The sequence below is a fragment of the Leiobunum rupestre genome, chromosome 8 (genome assembly GCF_980474605.1).
Source record: "Leiobunum rupestre chromosome 8, qqLeiRupe1.1.hap1, whole genome shotgun sequence".
Taxonomy (NCBI): Eukaryota; Metazoa; Arthropoda; class Arachnida; order Opiliones; family Sclerosomatidae; genus Leiobunum; species Leiobunum rupestre.
Genome location: NC_143391.1, coordinates 1945081 through 1969395, shown reverse-complemented (window position 1 = coordinate 1969395; position 24315 = coordinate 1945081). Strand labels below are relative to the sequence as shown.

General features: G+C 35.6%; 2 protein-coding genes across 2 annotated transcripts; both read left to right on the top strand.

Annotated features, from left to right (window-relative positions):
• Positions 1-5187: 5187 nt before the first annotated feature.
• On the top strand, positions 5188-5787 carry LOC149931650 (uncharacterized). The gene has a single exon (XM_090156561.1). The coding sequence runs from the start codon at positions 5188-5190 to the stop codon at positions 5785-5787; it is 600 nt and encodes a 199-aa protein (XP_090012687.1).
• Positions 5788-6843: 1056 nt separating this feature from the next.
• LOC149931649 (uncharacterized) lies at positions 6844-13429 on the top strand. The gene is made up of 3 exons (XM_090156559.1): positions 6844-9739; positions 12438-12643; positions 13115-13429. The coding sequence occupies exons 1-3, from the start codon at positions 6844-6846 to the stop codon at positions 13427-13429; spliced, it is 3417 nt and encodes a 1138-aa protein (XP_090012685.1).
• The last annotated feature ends 10886 nt before the right edge of the window (positions 13430-24315 follow it).

Below are 24315 nucleotides of genomic sequence, written 5' to 3'. Positions count from 1 at the left end.
CTTTTCCTATTCGTCGCAGAGGATCGCGACAAAAACAGTCAAACATCTTTACTCAACCCCTATAACACCTCAAATTTATTGCACTGACCTCTGAAACACCCTGTATACAAAAGCATCCAAGTCTTACCGATGAATTGAGAACAAAATAGGCAGAAATAACAAAATTAAAATTACTTACAGGTCAAATCGCTAATTTATTTATTGCACAAACTCAATTTGCAACTAGATTTTGTATTATTTATGAATTATCTTTAAATTTGACTAGAAATTAAACCCGTTTAGCCTGAATGATCGTATTTTCTCGACTTCGTTCGGCCATATTTTTATATTTCATTTCTAGCCGGGAAGCCGAAAAACGCATGCGAGCAGTCGTGACACAAATATACTTCAACCTGTATTGCCACGTCAATTGGCCGTTGTATAGCGCTCTTGATGATCTACACAACGCAGACGAAGAGGAATTTCCCAAGCTTGGCTACGTTTTTTCGAGTTCCGACTCATACCTGATCACACCCACCCAGCCACCCACCCACACATGGAAGACGCCAGCCTATAATAAGAGAAAAAGTTTTCAAGAAAAACGTTCTGGAACTCGTTGGAGTTTTTTTAAATCGTGTAGTGAAGAAAACACTCGGCAGAACATGTTTGATAAATGTTTTTTACTCTCAGTAATTATCTATTTTAATCCAAAACGATATAAATTTAACTAGTACATGAAGAATCTTCACTAGTTTGCTTAAAGAAACTAGCAAAAGTTCCACATTGTGTTTGGCCACTGCTATGATGTAATGCCTTTAGATTTTTTACTTCTTAAGTTTTGAAATTAACTGATAATATTTTAATTATTATACACATCATTTTGAATCATCAGAATCTACCGGGATTTAGTGGCAAAGAAACTACCTCGAATAGAAACGAAAGGATTTTATAGTCTGTATTTTTTTTTTTTCGATTAATTTTTTAAATTAATAAATTTAATCGGAATTTACACGTTTAAATATTTATAATTTAAAAAAATATAAGGCTCTCGAAAGAAGTCTCCCTGCTGAAGATGTTAATTTATGTGATGTCGATGAAAATAATTTAAATATTGAGATTAGGCCCCAGCTAGGAATCAGATAAGGATAAGGTCTAGTAGTTTATACATAGCCTTATTGTTCTCACACTTAACGCGGTACGCATTCTTTCTGCTAGTTGAACACCATGATTTGCAGTAATATCAGGTGTCGCATAAATTGAAAAGCCAAGACTAATCAATTAAACGTTTTGGCCTATTATATTTAACGTTTTTACAACGCACACATAAGACTAAATAAAGTTAATCAATCTTTTACCGAAACTGTGTATTATTTATCTATTTACTAATAAAACTTTATTTGAATTATAAAATAATAATTAAGTTATTTGAAAATGTTTTTATTGTTTGTATATTAATTTTAATCGGCCGTTTAACATTTAAAATATAAGTATCTAAAACTAAAATGATTTTTAAATTCGAATTATTTTGCCGCGAAAGGATTCGATTATTGTAGAGAATAGTATTGATTTTCCTCCTCGGTCTCTCTGGCACGCCATTCAACGGGATGCGAAGGAACTACCAGTGCTTCCACTCCGGGAAATTTGAAATTCCCTTTTTAGTTCCACATCGATATAGATATATATCGAAGTGGGACTATTGCTATGGATGGAATGTCGTTAAGTGTTGTAGTTTGTTTGGCGTAGAAAAGCGACGACACGGTAGATGGAGCTGCGAAAAATATTTTTTATAAATTTTATTATTGGTGACACCGGAATTCGAACCCACTCTTTAACATAGGATGGTAAATTATATATCAAACGATAGGAAATCACATGACCTCAGCAGCTTTTGTATTGGTTTGCCCACCCGGGTATCCTGAGGGTGGGCGGTGGCCACTCCTTAACATAGGATGGTAAATTATATATCAAACAATAGGAAATACCATGGGCTCAACAGATTTTATAATAGTTTGCCCACCTGGGCTCCCGATGGTGGGCGGCATCCACTCTTTAACTTAGAATGGAAATTAATATATCCAACTACAAAAAATTACGTAGCCTCAACAGCTTTTGTATTAGTTTGCCTACCTGTGTCTACTAAGGGTGTATTGGTTTGCCCACTCGAATACACTGATGTGGAACTAATATTACGGCCTATATATATATATATATATATATATATATATATATATATATATATATATATATATATATATATATATACATATCTCGAAGTCCAGTAACGTTAAAAAAAAAATATTATTGGATGGGGTAGGAATCAGTGGAACTACAACTTCGGTTATATCAGTAAATATTAAATTAAAGTATAGTTTTCATGGTAATTTACGGGACCCCAATTTTCGTGGTTTTATTTTTTCACCTAAAAATCTTCATATAGTTCCTTAATTTAAGTCCGATTTTCATGAAAGTTATATTTTTGAAAGCTGTGGTTTACATTTAACCTAGAATTGCAAATACGTTCCTTAAATTTAATTCTAAGTAAGGTTTTTTGGGCACCGTATACGGACCCCCGCAACTTCCAACATTGTAAATCCGCGTGTTTATAGAGGTCTACGCGCCCGTTTTCTTCTGGCGTTTATCAAAGCCGTTCAGAGTGGGCCGCGCTTTCAACGTATGACCAGAAGTAACAATTAAGTATGACACTGATCGGCCTAGTCTTCGGCGTAGGACCACAAGTAATAAGTGTGACACTCAACGTAAAAAATAATTTTGATCAGAAGCAACAAATAAGTGTGATCAGAAGCAACAACTAAGTGTGATTAGAAGTAACAAATAAGTGTGATCAGAAGTAACAAATAAGTGTGATCAGAAGTTACAAATAAGTGTGATCAGAAGTTAAAAATAAGTGTGAAACTGATCGAACTAGTCTTTGTCGTATAACCAAAAGAAATAAGTGTGACACTCAACGGCTGACTAGTAGTAAAAAATGAGTGTGATCAGAAGTAACAAATAATTGTGATCAGAAGTTACAAATAAGTATGAAATTGATCGAACTAGTCTTTGTCGTATAAGCAGAAGAAATAAGTGTGACACTCAACGGCTGACTAGTAGTAACAAATAAGTGTGATCAGAAGTAAAAAATAAAGAGTGATACTGATCGAAGGAATCTTCGATGCTTTCAAAGTATGACTAGAAGTTACAAATAATAGTAAATAGGTATATATGTGTGACCGTGGATATATTTTGGTTGTGATACCGGCATTGCAGGTTGCTGTGAATAGCTCAAACAAACTTAACACATTAGAAGGATTCCGTGTATTCTGACCGTCGTACGTCTTGTTCTTTATTAGGTGACCAAAAAAATTCACTTTTTTTCCCTTTTTAATGATAGAAATTCCCTCAAAATTTCCCTATTGATTTCTAACATAATATGAGTTAAATATAATATTTTCACCTAATATTTAAGTCAAGGAATATTATAAAATAAATTTATTTTATTAATATAGACCACGTGGCTTAAAAAGGGGCTACGGCCCGAAAGTTCGCCGAAACAATTTTACATTTATTTTAATAAAAGGAAAACAAATTTTAGTCATGAAATATCGTGTCTCTTTGAGTTATTTTTAACGTTATACAAAACCATGACTTTTAAAACTATAAATGTTAAAGATATTAAGCAACAAGAGTCGAAAAAGTATTCCTGAAATTTATTCTATAGTCAATGTGACGGACATGATATTCAGGTTTAGGGTAATTAATCACCACGTGTTTAGTAACTATTGGAACTGTGCAGCTGTTTCCCTTACTAGTCAAAAAGCATTCAAGTTGGAGAAAAGACCAGACTATATTTATTTTCAATGAACTATATTCTACTCATAACAGTGGTAACTTACATTGTTTTCCAAAAAAATTGGAAATTCCCTTTTTTCCCTTTTTTGCAAATAAAAATCCCTTTTCTAATTTTTAAAGTTGAAAATTCCCTACAAAGGGAGAAATTCCCTACAAGTGGAAGTGCGCGGGTCGGGGGGAACCTTTCCGAGTCCAACTCGGTGCGATCGATTTTTGCCGGGTCCCTTTCTCGGAATGGCACCCAGCAAAAATCGATCACGCCGAGTTGGACTGGGAAAGGTTCCCCCCGAAACGCGCACCCCACCGGGTCCTGTGCCGAGCCGAGTGCCGAGACCCGTTCGATTCTGTTCGTAGTATGATATGGCACTCCAATCCAGTTTTTAGTTATGAAAATTAACTTGAAAACATTTATATGTTAATCACTTCATTGCAATCTGGACTATTGCGGACGTCCATCAGTCATAAATTGCTGTAGTAAGAAAGAAATTCCTACCGTTCTAGATTTTGTTAGGGTTAAATACGTACAAAAAACTACCTTAAAAGGAACCACCAATGGACTGCATTGCAAAGGATGATAAAATTAGCGAATATGTTGATTAGTCCATTATGAAAAGGGATAAAAAAGATAAACCCTAAACAAATTTGTAGAAATTTAAAAACTTACTTATAGCTCGTACCGATAAGTCTTAGAGCAAACAACAAGACGTTAAACTCGGACCCAATAGATCTTTGTAAAAATATATTCCCCAAAAAGCAAAAATAGACTTTAATGAGCACGCGCTGACAGTGGTTTTAAAAAAGTGTGCACGCGCAAAAAATAAAAAAAACGTACTAGCAACCGTCAAAAAGAAATATATTTTTTTCTCTCCGTAACCCTAATTCAATTCTGTATTTATCCGCAATTTTAATCTCTTACTAACATTAAAAGTATCTATTTTAAACATAATTTTAGTTTTTTCTACTATTTTAACTAAATACGCGCGCAAAAATATTTCATGGTGCCGAAACCCGGGACCTTAGATTGATAACGTAACGAAATTCAACAGATCCATCGACGGTCTCAATTACGAACATCAAGTTTAAAGGTTAGTGGAATTACGTAACGAAACGAAAATGCCAAACGAAGAAGGGGGCGAAGCAGCCTTACCAGCGGAAACGAAAGACTCCGTAATACGAAAGCAGTCAAGTTATAAAGGAGTGATAACAAGGGCCGTAAACATAATAGACGGAATGTTGAATGATCCGTTAGGTATAAACATACCGACGCTCACTCTCGAGTTACGAAAACTTGACTAGATAACAGAGACGTTGAAAGAGTATAACCGTAACGTACACTTATTCATAACGAACCAAGACGAAATGAATGCGGAAATAGAAGATAACGAAATAACGTTCGATAAGATTTTCGAATGTAAAGAAAGAGCTAATGTTAGATTAAGGCCACTGGATAGATTACCACCGAACCGAAATCTTAATTTTCCAACCGGAGAAAACGTAAGCGGAAATAACGCCGCGGCTATGCATTTACCAAAAATCACTATCGGACATTTTAACGGTGATAAATCGAAATGGGAAGATTTTTGGGGACAATTCGAAACATCCATAGAAAATACGAACTTAGACGCACCAATCAAGTTTGCCTATCTGAAATCTTTATTGGGAGGAAACGCCGCGCCTGTGGTCGCAGGACTTAGCAATACCGCGGAAAACTACGAATCGGCCGTGAGTTTGCTCAAGAAACGTTTCGGAAGAAAGGACGACATTATCGACGCCCACATGAATAATCTTTTAGTTTTGGCCTTGACACCCGTGGAATCGTCTAGCGACGTCGTAGCTTTGCGAAAATTCTACGATAAATGCGAAGTAGAAACCAGATGCCTCGATAACTTAGGATGGGGACCGGACAGATACGATGCCATTTTAATTCCAATTATCTTGCGCATGCTGCCGGATGATTAAACCTTAGCATTCAGCCGTTTGAAAGACGACGAAGAAGATTGGGAGGTATTAAAACTCTCGCGATTCCTCAGAAAGGATATAGAGAGCCGCGAACGAGCCCTTATATATTCAAAACGGAAAGAAAAAGATAAACGGGATTCACGAGACTCGAAGAGTCATCCGAACCACGCTAGCAACTCGAGTAACAGACAACCGTCGAAACGATACAATAGTTCATCATCAACCTTAACAGTAGCACTATCAGATTCTTGCGTATTCTGTGATAAAAACCATAAACATATCGACTGTCCCGAAGTAAAGGAATTAGAAGCGAGAAAAGACATTTTACGTAAGAAAAACAAATGTTTTAAATGTCTAGTTGGTACGCACCGATCGAGAAATTGTCCAAACGACGTGAAATGCGCGAAATGCGGCAGATGGCATCACGAAGTCATGCACGAAGACTACGCTAAGTTTGCAAAATCCAAGGAAACTTCCGTTAAGAACGTTACTCCTGTATCGACTTCAGGAGACAACGAACATAAAGAAGTACTGCTACAAACAGCCCGAGCAACTCTACTAGGAAAAGACGGTCTAGAAACACCAGTTCGTTGTTTCCTTGACAGTGGAAGCGAAGTCACCTTTATACGTCAAGACGTAGCTAGATCCGTAGATCTAGAAAAGATTGGAGAGGAGACTCACCAAGTATACGTATTTGGGAAAAACTCACCAGAAGTAATAACGTTCGACAGAGTGAAACTCTCCCTGAAAAATCCCATTAACGGCAATCAAATCGCGATCGAAGCCTTGGAAACCGAAACCGTAAGCTCCGCAAATTTGAGAAGTCCTGGGCGCAACTTTAAAGACAATTTAAATCTCAACGGGCTGCATCTCGCTGACGAGATTACGAAGGAGACCACCAACGACAACAACGAAGTGGTAATCCTCATCGGCGTGGAATTTTATTGGCGGATCGCAACTGGAAAAACCAAGAGAATAAACGAGGATCTGATGCTCATGGAAACATTACTAGGATGGGTACTTTCCGGATTCACATCAGGATCGGCAATTTCATGAATGCATTTGGAAATGAAATTCACAACGGTGAAACACGTGGCCATCCAAGAAACAAACGAAACGCCTAGAGACGATATGAATGATATCTCAAAACAGTTAAGAAGTTTTTGGGAATTGGAAAATCTGGGCATAAAAGACGCAGACGGATTATCGCTATCAAATTCTGAAGAGTCGATTGTCAACTTTTTCGAAAGCGAAATCAAATTCAATAACAACCGTTACGAAGTTAAGCTACCATGGAAGAACGAAATACGAAACCTTCCAAGTAACTACAATAACGCCAATGGAAGATTACGCTCCATGTTCAAAAGATTCAAACGAGAGCCACATCTCTTCGCAACGTACAAAGAAATCTTCCAAGACTATGATCGAGACGGTATAATCAAGGAGGTCCCTTCTATCGAAGAGAACAAAGACGGACAATTTTACTTGCCACATCAGCCTGTGATTCGAGAAAATAGATCTACGACAAAAGTACGAATCGTATTTGATGGTTCATCGCGCACTAAAGGAGCAAATTCCTTAAACGACTGTCTTCAGTCTGGTCCCAACTTGAATCCAGACTTACTGGACATACTGATCAAATTTAGAAATTTCAAGGTTGCTTTTACATCCGACATACAACAAGCATTGTTGCAACTTTCATTAGCTGAAGAAGACCGAAATTACGCACGCTTTCTCTGGGTAGACGAAAATGACGAAAAAAATCTTAAAGGTGACCTCACGATCAAATGTTACCAAATGGCTAGAGTATTATTTGGACTGACGTGTAGTTCTTTTTTACTCGCCGCAACGGTAAGATTTCACACGAAAAAGTATAGAGAAACATATCCTGAAACTTGCAAGAAATTGGACGACTCGTTATACGTAGACGACTTTCTTTCGGGAGGAAAAGACAAGGAATCAGCATACCAACATGCAAATGAAGCAAAAATTATTCTTAAAGAGGGAGGTATGCCCTTACGTAAATGGCAGACAAATTCCCCCGAATTAAGACAACGATGGGATAACGAAAATTGGAATGGAGGCGAAGCGACCGAAGGCAAATCCATTATCGCTCCTTCTACCTTGAAGGTATTAGGCATTTCTTGGAACCATCAGGAAGACATTTTCAGATTTGAGATACAAGACTTGATAAACTTCATCGAAACTTCCAAAACAACGAAAAGAGGGATTTTACAAACGATCGGAAGAATCTTTGACCCTGTGGGATTCCTTTCTCCGTTCACAGTCCGAGCAAAGATTCTCCTTCAAGAGTTGTGGAAAGCCAAAAAGCATTGGGACGACCCTCTACCCATAGAGCTGAGCGAAAAGTGGAGTAAATGGTGTTCTGAAATACCAAAAATTCAGAAAATAACAGTTCCAAGATTTTACGAGGCGACATGTAACAACGAAAGGGTCATAGAATATCAGTTACATTGCTTTTGCGACGCGAGCCAAAGCGCATATGCAGCGATAATCTATTTAAGAATGAGAACGGAAAAGGGCGAAATAAGAACAAGTATGATAACGTCCAAAACACGTGTCGCGCCGACTAGCAAGATAAATCTAACTTTACCAAGGCTGGAGCTTATGGCTGCTCTAATAGGATCCAGATTAACTTCTCGTATGAAAAAACTTTTTGAAGTTGAAGATTCGAAGGTCTACTACTGGACAGATTCTTTAATAACCATAAATTGGATCACAATGGAAAAGAAAAGAAAACCATTTGTTGCGAACCGCGTTAGAGAAATCCTACTACTTACCAACCCTGAAAATTGGAATCACTGCAAAGGGGAAAGTAATCCGGCTGATCACCCCAGCAGAGGATTATCGGCTGATCAACTTGTCAAAGGTAGATCATGGTGGTTCGGACCGGAATGGCTTCAACGACCGATAAATGAATGGCCAATCAATTCCAGAGAAGAGTACGAATCCGACGTAAACGAAGATGACGAGAAGATCGAAGCCAACGTATCGACCGTCTCTATCAAGAAATCAATCAAACCTCTTCTAGAATTACACAATTTCAGCGATTTAAACCGAGATATTAGAACAACGGCGATTTTTGCGCGATTCACAAAATACATCAAAGAGCCCGATAAGAACATCTCTGGCCGTTTGACCGTAGAAGAACTTAACGACGCTGAAAATTATTGGGTAATTCAAACGCAGAAAGAAAAATACGCACGTGAACTACAATTCCTCAAGCAAAATAAAGATATCCCTAAGGATTCCAACATAAAACAATTTAACGTATTCCTCGATGGCAAGGGGATAATACGAATTGGAGGGCGATTACAAGAATCAGGAGCGAGCTACGACCAGAAGCATCCGATCTTAATACCGCCAAATACGAAATTTACCGAACTCCTGATAATTGAAGCTCATTTGAATTTACTACACCAAGGAACGGCTGAAACGCTCACTGAGTTAAGAGATAAACTCTGGGTGATAAAAGGGAGACAACAAATAAAATCAGTCTTAAACAAATGCGTGGTTTGTAAAAAATTCAAAGCAAGACCGTCAACAATTATGGAAGCGCCACTTCCTAAAGAAAGAGTCAAAGAAGCCCCGCCCTTTCAGGTGACAGGAGTCGACTTCGCTGGCCCAATTCTCTACGTCAATGACACCAAAGAACGAAAGAAGCGCAACACACCCGAAGAAAAGGAAAATAGGAAATGCTACATCGCGTTATTTTCATGCGCTGTAACAAGAGCATTACACCTCGAACTTGTTACAGACTTAACGACAGAGCGTTTTTTATTAGCCTTTAAACGTTTTATAGCGACGAGAGGGATTTGTAAAGTCGTTATATCCGATAACGGAAAAACCTTTATCAGAGGCAATAAGGAATTGGAGATTTTGTGGAAAAATCTTCAATCAGATGAAGTCCTGAAGTTCTTCGGAACAAAAGGCATAAAATGGGAATTTATCGTGGAACGAGCTCCCTGGTGGGGGGGTTTTTATGAACGTATGGTTCGCTCTACAAAAACCATACTCAAAAAGGTTCTTGGAAAAGCGCTACTAACCTTTGAAGAGATAATGACCATACTCAAAGAGGCTGAGGCGGTGATTAATTCCCGCCCAATGTCGTACGTCAACGACGACGTCCAAGACCCAAGTCCCCTAACTCCAGGACATTTCCTAATCGGCGGACGTCTAACATGCTTGCCGGATCAAAATTTCCAAAACCTTCCACACGAACCGACTCGAAGCGATATCAAAATGAGATGGAGACATCGTCAAAGTCTCATAACACAATTCTGGAGAAGGTGGCGAAAAGAGTACCTTTTGGACCTAAGAACAGCACACCGAATAAAAAACTCAAATGATCCAGATATTAAACCATGAGATGTCGTTATTCTATCAGACGCTAACCAACCGAAACATCTATGGAAGCTGGCCGTAATTCGCGAGACATTTCCAGGACGAGATGGACACGTACGGTCTTGCAATCTGCGTGTAGCGGGTGGAGCAGTCGTCAAGAGAGCAATCAATTTGTTATGCCCAATCGAACAAAACTGAAATATTAAGAACTTCTACAAGTTCATCGCGGGGGAATGTAAAAATATATTCCCCAAAAAGCAAAAATAGACTTAGAAAATACATAATGTTTTGTCTGCGTCACGTAAAAAAGACTGAAGATAATGAGCACGCGCTGACAGTGGTTTTAAAAAAGTGTGCACGCGCAAAAAATAAAAAAAAACGTACTAGCAACCGTCAAAAAAGAAATATATATTTTTTCTCTCCGTAACCCTAATTCAATTCTGTATTTATCCGCATTTTTAATCTCTTACTAACATTAAAAGTATCTATTTTAAACATAATTTTAGTTTTTTTCTACTATTTTAACTAAATACGCGCGCAAAAATATTTCAAATGTATAATCAATTTAAAATTATTGTAATCGATTTTCATTATTTTTTATTGTATTGCATTGAGTGTGTAAAAAATTGTTTGTAAACGAAACCAACGTAAAAACCCCTGGTTTCAAAATAGTAGTAAATAAATAAAATGTTTTTTTTTGTTAAATTGACGAATCCAGTTTATTTTAGTTATAGAAATAGATTGCGACCTATAATTAAGAATTCCCAATCAGTCTAATAGCGAGCAAAACAAACCGCTCTCCCAGTTTTGTCGACCCTGGAAAACGCAAAAATGCTACAAGTACCAAGCCTAACGCATAAAGTTTATACATTTAATTTCAACCAGAAAAAAGCGTTTGTGGCCCAAAAATACAAAACACCTAGAAAATGAACAAAACCTGTAATTTATTTTATAAAGTACGGGAATATCACTTTGGGGCCCAAAAACACAAAACACCTAGAAAATGATCAAAAACTGTAATTGATTTTATAAAGTACGGGAATATCACGTGGAAATTATTACGACACCGAATGTGTGGTGTTGGCGAACACACGACGGAAATAAGTACAACGAAACACGTGAAAATGCCCAAAAATGAGAATTTTTTAAAATTACATTAACAAATTAAATAATCATTTGCGGCCAAAATAAAAAATACCCTCGGCATCTACATGACAAGGTCTATCAGGCGCAACCAAAATTTATATAAAATTCAATGAAAATTATAAATTTTTAAAATTAAAAAAATTAAATAAAAAAATTAAATAATCATTTGCGGATAAAATTAAAAATACCATCGGCAACTACGTGACAAGGTCTATCAGGTGCAACCAAAATTAATATTAAATTCAATGAGGCCGCTGTAGTTCACTTCACCCATATTGATTTACCTTGTTGATTCCTGTAGAATTTTCTTGTTTTTATTAATGTCTTCGGTTGCCATATTAAATAGCCCATAAGACAAACATTTATTGGTTATCTTTCATAATGGTAATTTAAAAAAAAATGGACTCATCGTGTACCTTATTGGTCCCTTATTTTGTCATCGGCTCTTGGACTAATTGCATTTCTTCTTGAATCAATCCAAATTATATAAATATTTCTTCAGTTAGTTTGGTATACATATGGAAATAATCGGCCAGCCACTGGTTTCATCGAAGAGAGATTACGGAATGTGAGAAAGCGACTGAAAGCACATTGTGAAAAATTGACCAAAAAGCCTGCATAGCAACTATACCAAAGCTCTTTGGCTTTTGCTTCAGATATTTCTGGTATAGTCAGTAGTGAACTAAAAAATATTGGTTGCCAGCAGAGCAAAAAGGGGTTACCATTTGATCACTTTCCCCATCAAACGCTACATATTAAAAGAGTGACTAATTGAAAAATATACAATATGGCTCAATGGAAGATTTACTGCCAAATTCATAAACCAGCTGTTTAACTCAACTTCACATTGGCAAGGCTGTTATGCACTTTACTGCATGCGTCTTCTACCTTGGCAATGTAAAGTTGTGTGGGGATTACATTAATTTTGTGTAATGAAATATTTTATCATTGCATATTAAAGGCCAAAGATAAGTTAATCATTTTGCTTGCGCAGCTTCAAGGGTGGATTTCACTTTTGGCCTCCTGGCAACCAATATATTTCTACCCAGTGGCCACTGTAAATGGATTGCAATTTGTTATATATTTTTAGTATAGGCACTTCAAAAAAATATTAAAAATTGTAATTTGGTTAATAACAGTGGCTGAAGCCAGTTCTAGTGCAAATGAGCAATCAGCTGAAGATATGACTGAGTGGTTAAAGGATAATCCCACACAATTTCCACAAGTCAAAGAATACATGGAACTAACTGCTCATAGTCGACGACCTTGGATCAATACACACAGCGATTTTTCTGTATCTCGCCTTTTTGAGGAATATCCACGACTGAAGGATGTTCCTGGGATGGTATAATTCTGAAATTTTGTTATTCAAAACCCATTGTTGATTTTTTTATAGATAGAACAAGATTTCTCTTTATTGTATCCAAACAATTGTGACAATCTTAAAACAAACTGGCGCACCAATTTTGTTAAAAGTTGAAGTAAAAATGCTATTATCAATTTGAAGAAAGAGATGCTAAAAGCGTATCAACTGGAGAGTAGTGATAATCCAGATAATGGTATAATTTTAACTTTAACCTCCTTTTAATTTTTTTTCTTAACGTTTAATTTTTTTGGTATCATTTGAAAATTCCTGCTTTCTTATTTTGCCTTATCTTGTGCCAACAATTTCATATCGAATTAGCAAAAAAAATGTCAGACCATCAATTAATGATGCAAAGAAGTGCTTCATCGCAAACATTACTGTAAGTACTTCTGATATTTCGGTAATAGTTTTTTATAGATTTTGGATACTTATTTTAATACCATTTTTAAGGATAAAGAAGGATTATCTGATTACATTGAAAATTGTGGTGTACCAGAGCCACACATTGTAACTTGTGGTGACATATTTGAGCCTACAATCTGTTATGTGATTGTGGAAAAAGATTACTTTCCGAGGAAATCTCTTCTCAGGGCAGTTGATGCTTGGTTTAAACTATTTTACATTTTGGATCTGAACTATCCATCAAAGTGTCGAAGTATTTGGGAATTAATCCAGGATTCCTTTTACGAGATAGGAGACGGTAAAGGTTCTGGCATATGCAATGCAGTGAAAGGCATGAAACATTGGTTTCATAGTGACAAATGATTATTTTTAGATCTTTTGCATCTATGTTACATGCTTGAAATTTAAAAATTTGAGTGCTAATAATTATTTCCATCTTCTTTCATAAGTAATGTAAGCTATTTTGATTTCTATTCCAAATATTTTCTGTTCTGCACTAAATAACTTTAAAAGTACTAAATATTTAATAACTAACTTTTTCGAAAGTCCATAATTTGTTAAACAAAATTAGCAATTTTGATTTCGAAAATTTCATTTAAAGTTAACTAAACTGGATTAGTAGAATTTAAACTTTCCTATTTTAGATAACAATATCATAATATGCAATGTTCTAGTTTGATATGTAGGTCTCTAATAGGTCTCTAGTCAAATATTTTTGAAAGAAACAAGGTTTTAACCTTGCCAGGTTTTCGAAATCTGTGATAGCTTTATATGACTTCCTAATAATTTTTTTAAGTTTAAGGCCATAGCAATATTGAAATGTCTGCAATATGGAAATTTAAGTTATCTCTTCAAACATTGAACATTTCATTTGGTGACGAAAACTTAGTGTAAAACTAGTGGAATAATTTAAAGAATTTTGTTTTTCACACTTGGTTTTATACTTCTACTTAGATCCAATTCAATATGTATAAATTTATAAAGTAGGTAATTATGTACTTATGGTATTGCAGTTGCTGAAGAGTTAAAGGCCTAGGATTTTTTCTGCCTGTTTTCCCTTAGGTTTACTTCCCGCCACGCAAATATCCTGGTGGTAGGCCAACGTGTTCTGCGGTTGGCCTACCACCAGGATATTTGCGCGGCGGGAAGTAAACTTAAGGGAAAACAGGCAGATTAATTACTAGGCCTTTAAAGGAAAGGTTCAGATAGAATTTTTACTGCTCTTTATAACACTCAAGAAGCTATTTAATAAGGAAATCAGAAATTAAAAATATTTAATTAATTACGTAATTAAAATTATCAGCTGTTTTAAAATTTTTATGGATGCATCTATGAGCCTATTCAAGGCTCAGCTTTCTGATTGGCTCTGGCTTCTAGTGGTATGAAATCTACTATGTAGTAGGATCTCCCATTTGGTTTTTTTTCTATAACCAATGGAAAGTTAGGCATTCATCACATGATAGAAATAGTAGTAATTTTATTCGTTTCGAGTTTTCGACTTTGTTTTGGTTTCAAGTCATGCAAGGCGATTAAATTCGTATGATTTGGACCCATTTTATACAGATTCTGAATTAGAAAGGTTAGAAAACGAACGTAATCAGGTGAATAATGTACAAAATAATTTATACGTTGAAAATATTTTGAACATAAATGAGGTAAAAAGGAACTGTATGTGAAAACTGTGTGCCGGTTTGGTTGGGCCTTGGCTCCAATGAAATTATTATGGGAAATATCAAGCTCTACATAACTTCACAAGACCTAAGAGAAGGTGTCATCTGTTGTAAAAATATAAACAGAATACAAATGTTTCTACAAGATAAAGTACCAGAGGACCCTCCAGCATGTATTACTCTATTTCATGGCTTCCGGAATTTGGTTTTAGACCCCTTTCACTTGAAACTAGCTATCGAAGTTATTTGCACGGAAGAAGGCCACCACCACCAAGAATTTTATCAAACCAATAAGTAAAATGTTTTCAAAAACACTTGGTTAGTTCTACAACTTGTATTTGAAAATAGCACAATATTTACAAATATTAGTTATTACCAGGGGCTGACTGAAAGGCCTGATAATCAATGGCCGTGAACTTTTAAGAGGGGGCTCCGAATATTGAATCTGGGTGTTTTCAAGATTAAATCCAGCTTATCTGAAACTCTAAAGGGGCCACCTATGACTGGGGCCAATTTAGCCTGATGGCCAGGCAACCCCTGGGTATTTGTGGGTAATAAGAATTTTAAACTTAACATTTTTTAGAACGTATAGGTATGCTGCATATCGTACATTCAGCCACATGATATACCACAACTTAGGAAGGAAAAACAGACGAGTCATTCCTTTATGTGCTATTAATTCGGAAGGAATATGCCGAAGAGGGTGCAATTAACTACATGGGCTACAAGCCCGTTCCAGAAGTGCTAGCTGCGTGGGAATAAAAAGTAGAACCCTCAATGAAAGCCAAATATTTTTTGATATAAAAGTGTTCATTCTAAGTCATGAGTTATTGCTGTGATTAAAAACACTCCAAAGGCAGCCTCTTTAATTTTAAAAATAAAATTTCTCATTCAACTCGGTTAAATTTTAGTTTTATTATTTTCAAATTAATACTGTATTTTTGTGAATACAGTAAATATTAAACTAGAATAATACTCAAACTAAATATTGAATCCTATTGACTGATGTCTATCAGTTATAATTTAGTCAATTAGTAAATTATACCTAAATTATTTACGTCTATTTGTGCATAGATAATTTAAATAAAACTTTCATATCAATGGTATTCATTCTCCGCAATATTAAACAAAAATTTTGCTTTTAAAGTTGTGCAAAATAAATATTGTTGATTTTAAACTTATATTTAGTAAATTCCAAATTTAACCAAAACAAATCCTTATTTAGCATTCTATAAATTGAGCTGCTAAAAAAATTATCATTTAGAAATAATACCAGAAGTGTTATATAGTATAAAATTATCAATGTTCGGTTTATTCGGTTTTTGACTGGGAGTAGGCAGATTGCATGGCGGCTGTGTTATGCAAGCGGCCAACTTCATGTTAAAAACAGAGTACGCAGAAAATCATAAGGCTTACGGTGAAATGGTTTAGTCCAATATTTGATTATTTGATGATAAAAAAACTGCGTTATATTTGCATATTTATTTTTATTAGAAGATGAATAATTTATTATGACCTGACCGGTTTCAATAGGCTTGGCCTTTCATCATCAGAGGTTTACAAAAAAATTTCTAGCGAGGTCGGCGACATTTTATACTACAAGTAGTAATATTAAATGTCGCCGAACTCGCTAGGAAAAATTTTGTAAACCTCTGATGATGATAGGCCAAGCCTATTGAAACCGGTCATATTGTTTCGAACAATATTTGTTCATTAAACCGTGGAAACACTTAAGAGCAGACGTATTTGTTTAAAATTTAAAAAAAAGTAGTTTGTTGTTATTAACGTTGTTATGGGCTACGCTGTTCGGTTTTAACCACTACCTCTTTCTCTCATCACTTTGCGTTATTTTAGTGTGACCATATTTACGGAATTTTTTTAGCTCATGGAAAGAGTGCTTATTACCTATGTGATACGAAAATGATTTCCACATATCAATTAATACATCTGGATCATTTTGACAATTTTCAGCGCAATACCACAAATGCCTGGAAAGTGATTTTACCCAAGGCTGAAGATCTTCATTGCATTTCAACTTAGCAAGAGCCCTAATTTTTCCCCCACTCCTTTCGCTAAGTGCCAAACATCAAACTAATGGTATATTTTGGGATATTCATTTCGTAAAAACGTTCTAATTTGAATATGACGATCTGTGGTCAGCTGGTCAATTTTGAATACTACTTCCAGCCTCTTCAAACATTTTTTGAGTCCTAATAGCTCCATGTTCGTCGATTTGTATTCCACTTCTGTCTTTTGTGTAAGTTCAACATGTTGATCCATAAGTGTAACAACAGTATCGGGCAGAATGACCCGGGCTATCGCAACGACCATCTGCTGATAATTTAACTTCTAGATTCATTTTCATTTCTTCCAAAATTTTATATAATTGCTCCTTTTTCCAAGTCTGTTTAATTTCTGGTACTAACGTTTTTTTCTGGATATCATAGAACGTAGTTTTTCCAATACCCTTTAGTCCGAGAAATTTAAAAAAAGAGTCGAACCTATGGAATGTACACTCTGTTAAATAAGTTTTAGCATGTCGAAATTTTGGCACTTATCTTGAAATTGCTCAAAACGCGTAAAAGATACAAATATGAAACCAATTATGACTATAATTATTTTTTGTCGCTCTGTCGAATGGACTGGGTCACTATCTCGAAATGGTCATATTTTGGCGGGAAATCGCAAATACCGTTTTCGACAACTTTTAAAATATTGGTGTTACGCCCCTGAAACTTGCATTGTCGGATTCAGAATTTTCGATTCATATTGGAGAAGTGTCATTGTCACGTCGCTACGACCAACGGTTGAAGAGATATAGCATCTGAAAGTTTTCCATCAACTTCGGGTTTTCGTGGAACGCTTATCTAGCGGATATTATACAATCTCTTGTCTTGCACAGTGTTCCGACAACTGAAATTAATTAGACTGGGGAGACGTGCTTCGCGTGATTAGAAATAATAACAAATAAAAATTAATAAAACAATTTAGTTCACATTTAAATAATAACTACAAAAAATAATTATTAACTTCTATTAATTATGGACGTGTTTTGCAGTTTATTTTTTCGATAAGTATTCGAATAAAGTTTGGTCACAAATGGGCCTCGCACATTTGTCAAAAGATATATACGGTCGAAATTCCTACATTTTAAAGAAATATCTATAATTTGTATAAATTTCTACCTAATGTTAAAAGTTCTTACCAGGTTAGAAATACAACCGTGTAAGCGTGGACATGATCGATTTTCTTCAAAATGTAAAAAAAAAAAAAAAATCCCCTTTACCCGACTTTTATCTCTGGGTCCGTTTTAACGACTTGTTACAACACAAGATTGAAGTCCCCAACATGGCCTAAATCGAAATATTATTGGACACCGTGAAACTATTCGTAACACGCCCGAAGTTTTAGAATTGGCTCAAGGATAACTTTCACGTGTCCAAGGTCATCAATATAATTTAATGTAAAAATTAATTAAATGAAAAAACGAAATTAAATTTTTATACCTTTGTTATAATCGGCACAGTCATTTAGAAACACCTGGTTGTTAAAACGTATTTTTTACACGTAACTAACAATTCAATAACGCATTTTTGATACTAGTTTTGTTTTATCGAAAATGAAATGAAAACACTTTGCTTCTTAATGGAAACTGCACATTTACGCTTTTCGACGTTTTGAAGTCCAATACTTGACAGCGACTTACTCGGAAACGGTTCGATTTAGGACTCGGTTACTTCTTACTTTTATTCACTCCTTAATTTAACCCGAAGAACACACCTGTAAATTTGTGCCAGGCTTTTTTGAAACACCCTGTATTGAAATCAACACAATGAGATGTTTATAAAAAATTATATTTAATATTAATTGATCCAACAATGTTACAATAAAACATTCGGGGGAAAAATTGAAAAGCTTAAAAGGGAATAACGACGCCTTTTCATCTAACGCATTCGCGCAGTCGACGACGAAAAGAGTTTGTTAACGCGCTAATATATCGCGGCGGCAAAGGATTAAAAGCGTCCAAGACCATATTTCAATACAGGGTGTTTAAAATAATCCTGGAACAAATTTACAGGCGTGTTCTTCGGGTTAAATTAAGGAGTGAATAAAAGTAAGAAGTAACCGAGTCCTAAATCGAACCGTTTCCGAGTAAGTCGCTGTCAAGTATCGGACTTCAAAACGTCGAAAAGCGTAAATGTGCAGTTTCCATTAAGAAGCAAAATGTTTTCGTTTCATGACAAAACTTTATTCGAATACTTATCGAAAAATAAACTGCAAAACACGTCCAAAAATAATAGTTAATATTTAAATGTGAACTGAAATTTTTTATTAATTTTTATTTGTTATTATTTCTAATCACGCGAAACACGTCTCCCCAGTCTAATTAATTTCAGTTGTCGGAACGCCGTGGAAGACAAGAGATTGTATTATATCCGCTAGTTAAGCGTTCCACGAAAACCCGAAGTTGAGGGAAAACTTTCAGATGCTATATCTCTTCAACTGTTGGTCGTAGCGACGTGACAATGACACTTCTCCAATATGAATCGATTATTCTGAATCCGACAATGCAAGTTTCAGGGCCGTAACACCAATATTTTAAAAGTTGACGAAAACGGTATTTGCGATTTCCCGCCCAAAATTTGACCATTTCGAGACAGTGACCCAGTCCATTCGACAGAGCGACAAAAATTAATTATAGTCATACTTGGTTTCATATTTGTATCTTTTTCGCGTTTTGAGCAATTTCAAAATAAGTGCCAAAATTTCGACATGCTAAAACTTATTTAACAGAGTGTACCACCACTCAATAAAATTGAAGCTGCAATAAGTAAGTTCCCAGCGGGCATCCGTTTGATGAGTGGTTGTGATTCCCAGGAATTTAAATGGCCATTTAGACAATAAAACTTTGCAGTTAAAAGGCTTCCTTCAGCTTCCAATTTTTGAGCATCAGAAATGTCACCTGGTGATGAACATCCAATATGTTCACAAAAAACTCTTGATAAAAGATTATTCAACTGGCTTTCAAAAACTATATATTTTCGTTCGTGCACTAACATGTGTGGTTATGAATTGGTTTTCATTTCATCTGAAGTCACGTTAGGAGAAAAAATTGTGGTATTCGTCATATTCTTCACAACTAGGCTCGTACAATGATAACCTAGCTGCAGAATTCACTTCCATATCACAATGCATCATTGGAGAATGTGAAATATTACTAAGGGGGGTTGCAAAATTTCCATTTGATGTCAGTGGTTTTGGTGTTGATTGACTAGTCGGTGTAAGTGGATGTATTTGTTTTTTGACAGGGCTATATTGTTCATTTCTTTTATGAGATTTAAAATTGTTATTGGAATATGAATGGTCACGAAGCACATGGATGTTTAAGCTTTCTGTTAATTCTTCAATTTCTTTACAAATCTTCAAAGAAGAACAAGTTTCTGTACTAAGACTTACAGTTTGAGGAAAAATGTCATCACACTGCACACCTATAGATCGACTATGCACTTTGGTATTTGCCTCTGTCCTAGAGGTATCGCTAATATTTTGACTACTAAACGCGAAAAGTATGCTTGTGATCGGTATACCGCGCTCTATTGGTTAGTTTTAGAACGAATCAGGAGTCTGAGCCTTAAAAGTTTGAAATATAAGAAACATGGCTCTTATCAGTAGCAATAATTAAAAAAATTATAACTTTAATTTGAATTAATTAATTTTAGATATTATTAATTTTCAGTAGTTTCTAAGCCTAAGGAATGTTATAAAAAACAAATTATTACAATCTGAACCTTTCCTTTAAACTTTGTTCATTAAAGTGGTTAATATAATTGTTTTACCGAAGAAGTTGGTACTGAAATCGCCCACTGTTTAGAGTGAAAATTTTGTTTGAGCCCCTTTATTTGGGTATTTTTTCAATTGACCCAATTAATTTAATAAAAAGGATGACCTAATAAAATGGGTCAAATTAGTAGCACAACCCTTTATTTGGGCTGGTTTTTACCAAAGCCCGAAATTTTTGGTTATTTATTTTTACCCAACCATTTGGGCTGTTGTTATTTTACCCAACTTTGGGTAGTTATTTTTACCCAAATTAGGTTGTTTTAATGTTGCCCAGTTTTATTGGTAGGTGAAATACCGACAAAAATTATGGTCAACAATTGACCCAAAATTGGTAGAATTTGGGCCAAACCTTTTTTAGCGAGTGGATAAGAACGCTACCCTGTGACTACTTGAGTGTGGCTTCGGTTCGTAATTAGTTCCGTTAGGCGCAGTTGATTATTTAATATTCCGGGTGTTTTTCTTCTTCCGTTAAATCCGCTTGATCTAACCGACCCCCTACTCTCAAAATCCCTTCATGGAAATCTTGTCTAAGCGTCGCAATTTTCGAATCCATTGTAACCTCTTCAACATTTTTCAACGCTTGTATTTCGAGGTGATTATCCTCATTTTGGACGCTTTTTATCCAGTCTACTTCCGCTTTGCAAAGTTCGTCCGCAGTTATCGCTACCGTTTCTACTTGACTCTTTATACGGAGATTGACAAATCTTCTTACATATAGCGTGATTCAGAGTTTCTGAATTATGCCGCTTCCAATCTCTTATATGGTCTACACCTTCTTCGGCAGTATCGCTCTGGACAGCTAATACAGTTTTTCTGGTCTCCAGCTTTAATTCGGCCTCGTTATTTTCGCTTCGATTGCGATTTTTTTGTGGCCTTTTCAATATCTCTTCTTTAAGCCAACTCGGACCTCCCCAATAAAGGCAATTGTGTACTAAATCTTCCTCTGCTTGGAATATCTGCGGGATTTCAGTCCCTGCGCAGTGCAGCCAGCTTCCTGTATCTACTTACTTCTGAATCTCTTTAGCGCGGTTTTGCGTTGCTACCCAGTGAAGGGAAATCATATCGAGGCTGTTCGCATAAAGATAAGGATTTCAATGTTCTTGAGCGCATCTTTTATGGTTTTAATTAATCAAACTCCTAGCAAGGAAGCAAGCCGTAAGTTCATATCGAGGTAACGATAGATATTTTAGATGGGCTACCCTTACTTTTGACGTAATAAATGAAACCCCCCATTTTATTCGAGCCCGTGATATATTGCCAATAAATAACGGTAGGGTAGGCTTTACGACTGCTATCGCCAAATGCGTGTAATTCTTGATAAACTATAGTACCTCTTTCTAGAAAATAGCATCTATTCAAATTATTTTTCTAATTTCGGGCATTTTTCAAACAAGGTTTTTACTTCTGTTGACAGTTCTTGATCCCACGTTTGCTTGTATTTTCTTGGTACATATTCGCTTTCTCTCCATAACAACTGGAATATCAATTTCGCTCTTATGACGTTAGGCGTTAGCTTGTCGATTGGTTCATAAATTCTTGATAGAGCGCTTAATAAAGGATGCTTGGCCGGCTTGGTCTCTCTTACTAGCATTACATCCAGTTTTGACAGATCAAATGTAAAAGTGTCGCAATTTGGATTTCACAATAATCCTAATATTTTCTTGTTATTTTGCCATTCAGATTTTCCAGTTAGCCTGACAAAGTCTCCCTTTGGAGCGTTCTTATTTTTTTAGAAGTAACTAATTGAAAAGACTACAGATCTGCTTTAAAAATTTACAAATTCTTCGACGATGCCATCATTTATTTTTTCGTTTATTAGATCCTTAAACATTTGAAAAAAAAACCAGGTTTTCGCATAAAATCTTCCACTAATTTGTGCGTGCGTTTTCTCGCTACTGATAAGTAATCAGTCAATTTTTCTTTGAGAATCACACAGGGGAGTTTGGCCGCGTAACTCCCCTATTTGAATCTAGTCCCTTGATTAAATATTGCTTAAATGTAGTCTCCAGATAAATCAATTTTAAGCTAGAATTTCTTAGTTATTCTATCACCAGTAGGCTACTACTTGTTCCCTCAACGAAAAGGTCGTGACACACGATTGTTCAGTTCAGCGAGTCTCATTTTATGGCTACACCTGAGCAATGCACTTTAACGGAGAACGAAAAATCATTCCAGGCGTTTCTAACTCGTTGAGTGAAAAATAATTTCCGGCTGTTGATAAGTACTGATCTTTGAAAATTTTAGGAGAGTTTCTTCCATTCCAAGTGACTTTGCAAAACTGAGACCCAAATAACCATGGACACCATGAAACATCTTGAAAACTTCAGCCAATTCGTTGACTAATCTTCTGTCTCGCAATTTCTGCAAGCCAAGATTATCGAGGCGGGACTCCTAAGACAAACCTCACAGTCCATTGTCCATCTTTGTGGCTTTACGTTGCACTCTTTCAAAGTGTTCAAAGTCTTTCACTTATGTCTGATTCCAAAAGCTGGAACAATATTAAAAGTAAGAACGTTCCTATTTATACCTGTTTAATAAGATTTGAAATTATTTTTAAGGTGTAGAGTAAGTTTTAATACACATTTTAAAAAAGGTTGGGTTAAAAACGAGGGGCTAACCACTCTTAGAAAGTCTGTACACCAATTACGCCGGATTACGCTTAGATTAGCACTGCCAAAGGCAGGGACTTCAAAGATTACGCGTAATCCCATTAGTACAGTCAAAGGTACGGCTATGTACACCGATTACGCGGAGTGATCAGCCCCTCGGTTAAAAATTACCCAAATTGGGTAAATTTTTACCCAAAATGGGGTAAAACAATTACACATGCTTGGGTCAATTAAAAAACCCAAGCGGTTGGGTAGAATTTTAATAACCCAAAAATGAATCACGTATTTAATGACCCAAAATTAAGAGTTAATTTGTTTTATTTAACTCAAAAGTATGGGTTAGTTAATTTAACCAAAAATTTTAGTCAAATGAGACTTTTGCCCAATTTTATGGTTTATTATTTCATTTTACCCAAAGACTTGGGTAGTTGAAACCACCCTATTATATGGTTAAAATTGAACATTTGACCAAATTAATTGGGCAAAATCTACAAATAAGCCTACTACCTGGGTATTTATAATATATGTATAGCACCCTGCAACATTTATGGCCTTGTCAAATAACGTTTTTAAGAATATATATTGCATCGTGCATCTAAAAAGTAGCCATTAACTTTCAAAAATAAACCGTAAAAAACCCTTTATTTTAGTACTTTAAATATACAATCAAAATTCACAAACTTATCGAATTTGATTTTAAACTTGAAATTTTGATTGTTTTACATCAGTCCGAAATTTTGGTCTTAAGCTTAATTAACAAAAACATTTATCCAGAAAGAATAATTTCAAAATTAGGAAATTTATCACAGTGGAAATATAGTATACGTGGTATGATACTATTCTAACCAACATGAAGGTGGACATGTTGTCGTGAACAGCGAAATAAAAGACGCGAACTTTTCCGACATAAAAACCGGTAAACCTTTTTCCTCTTATTTCAAAACAGAACTGGCCGTTAATTTATTTTTACACGCGCAAAATAACACCTTTTTTAACAGCAACCAAAAACTCACTTTCACGCGCGCGTGCGCTATATAAACATTTGAAAACGAATATAGGTACATGTACTATACAAAATTACGATGTGTACAACCGAACACATGTCTTAGACGAAAAAGGGTAATTTAAA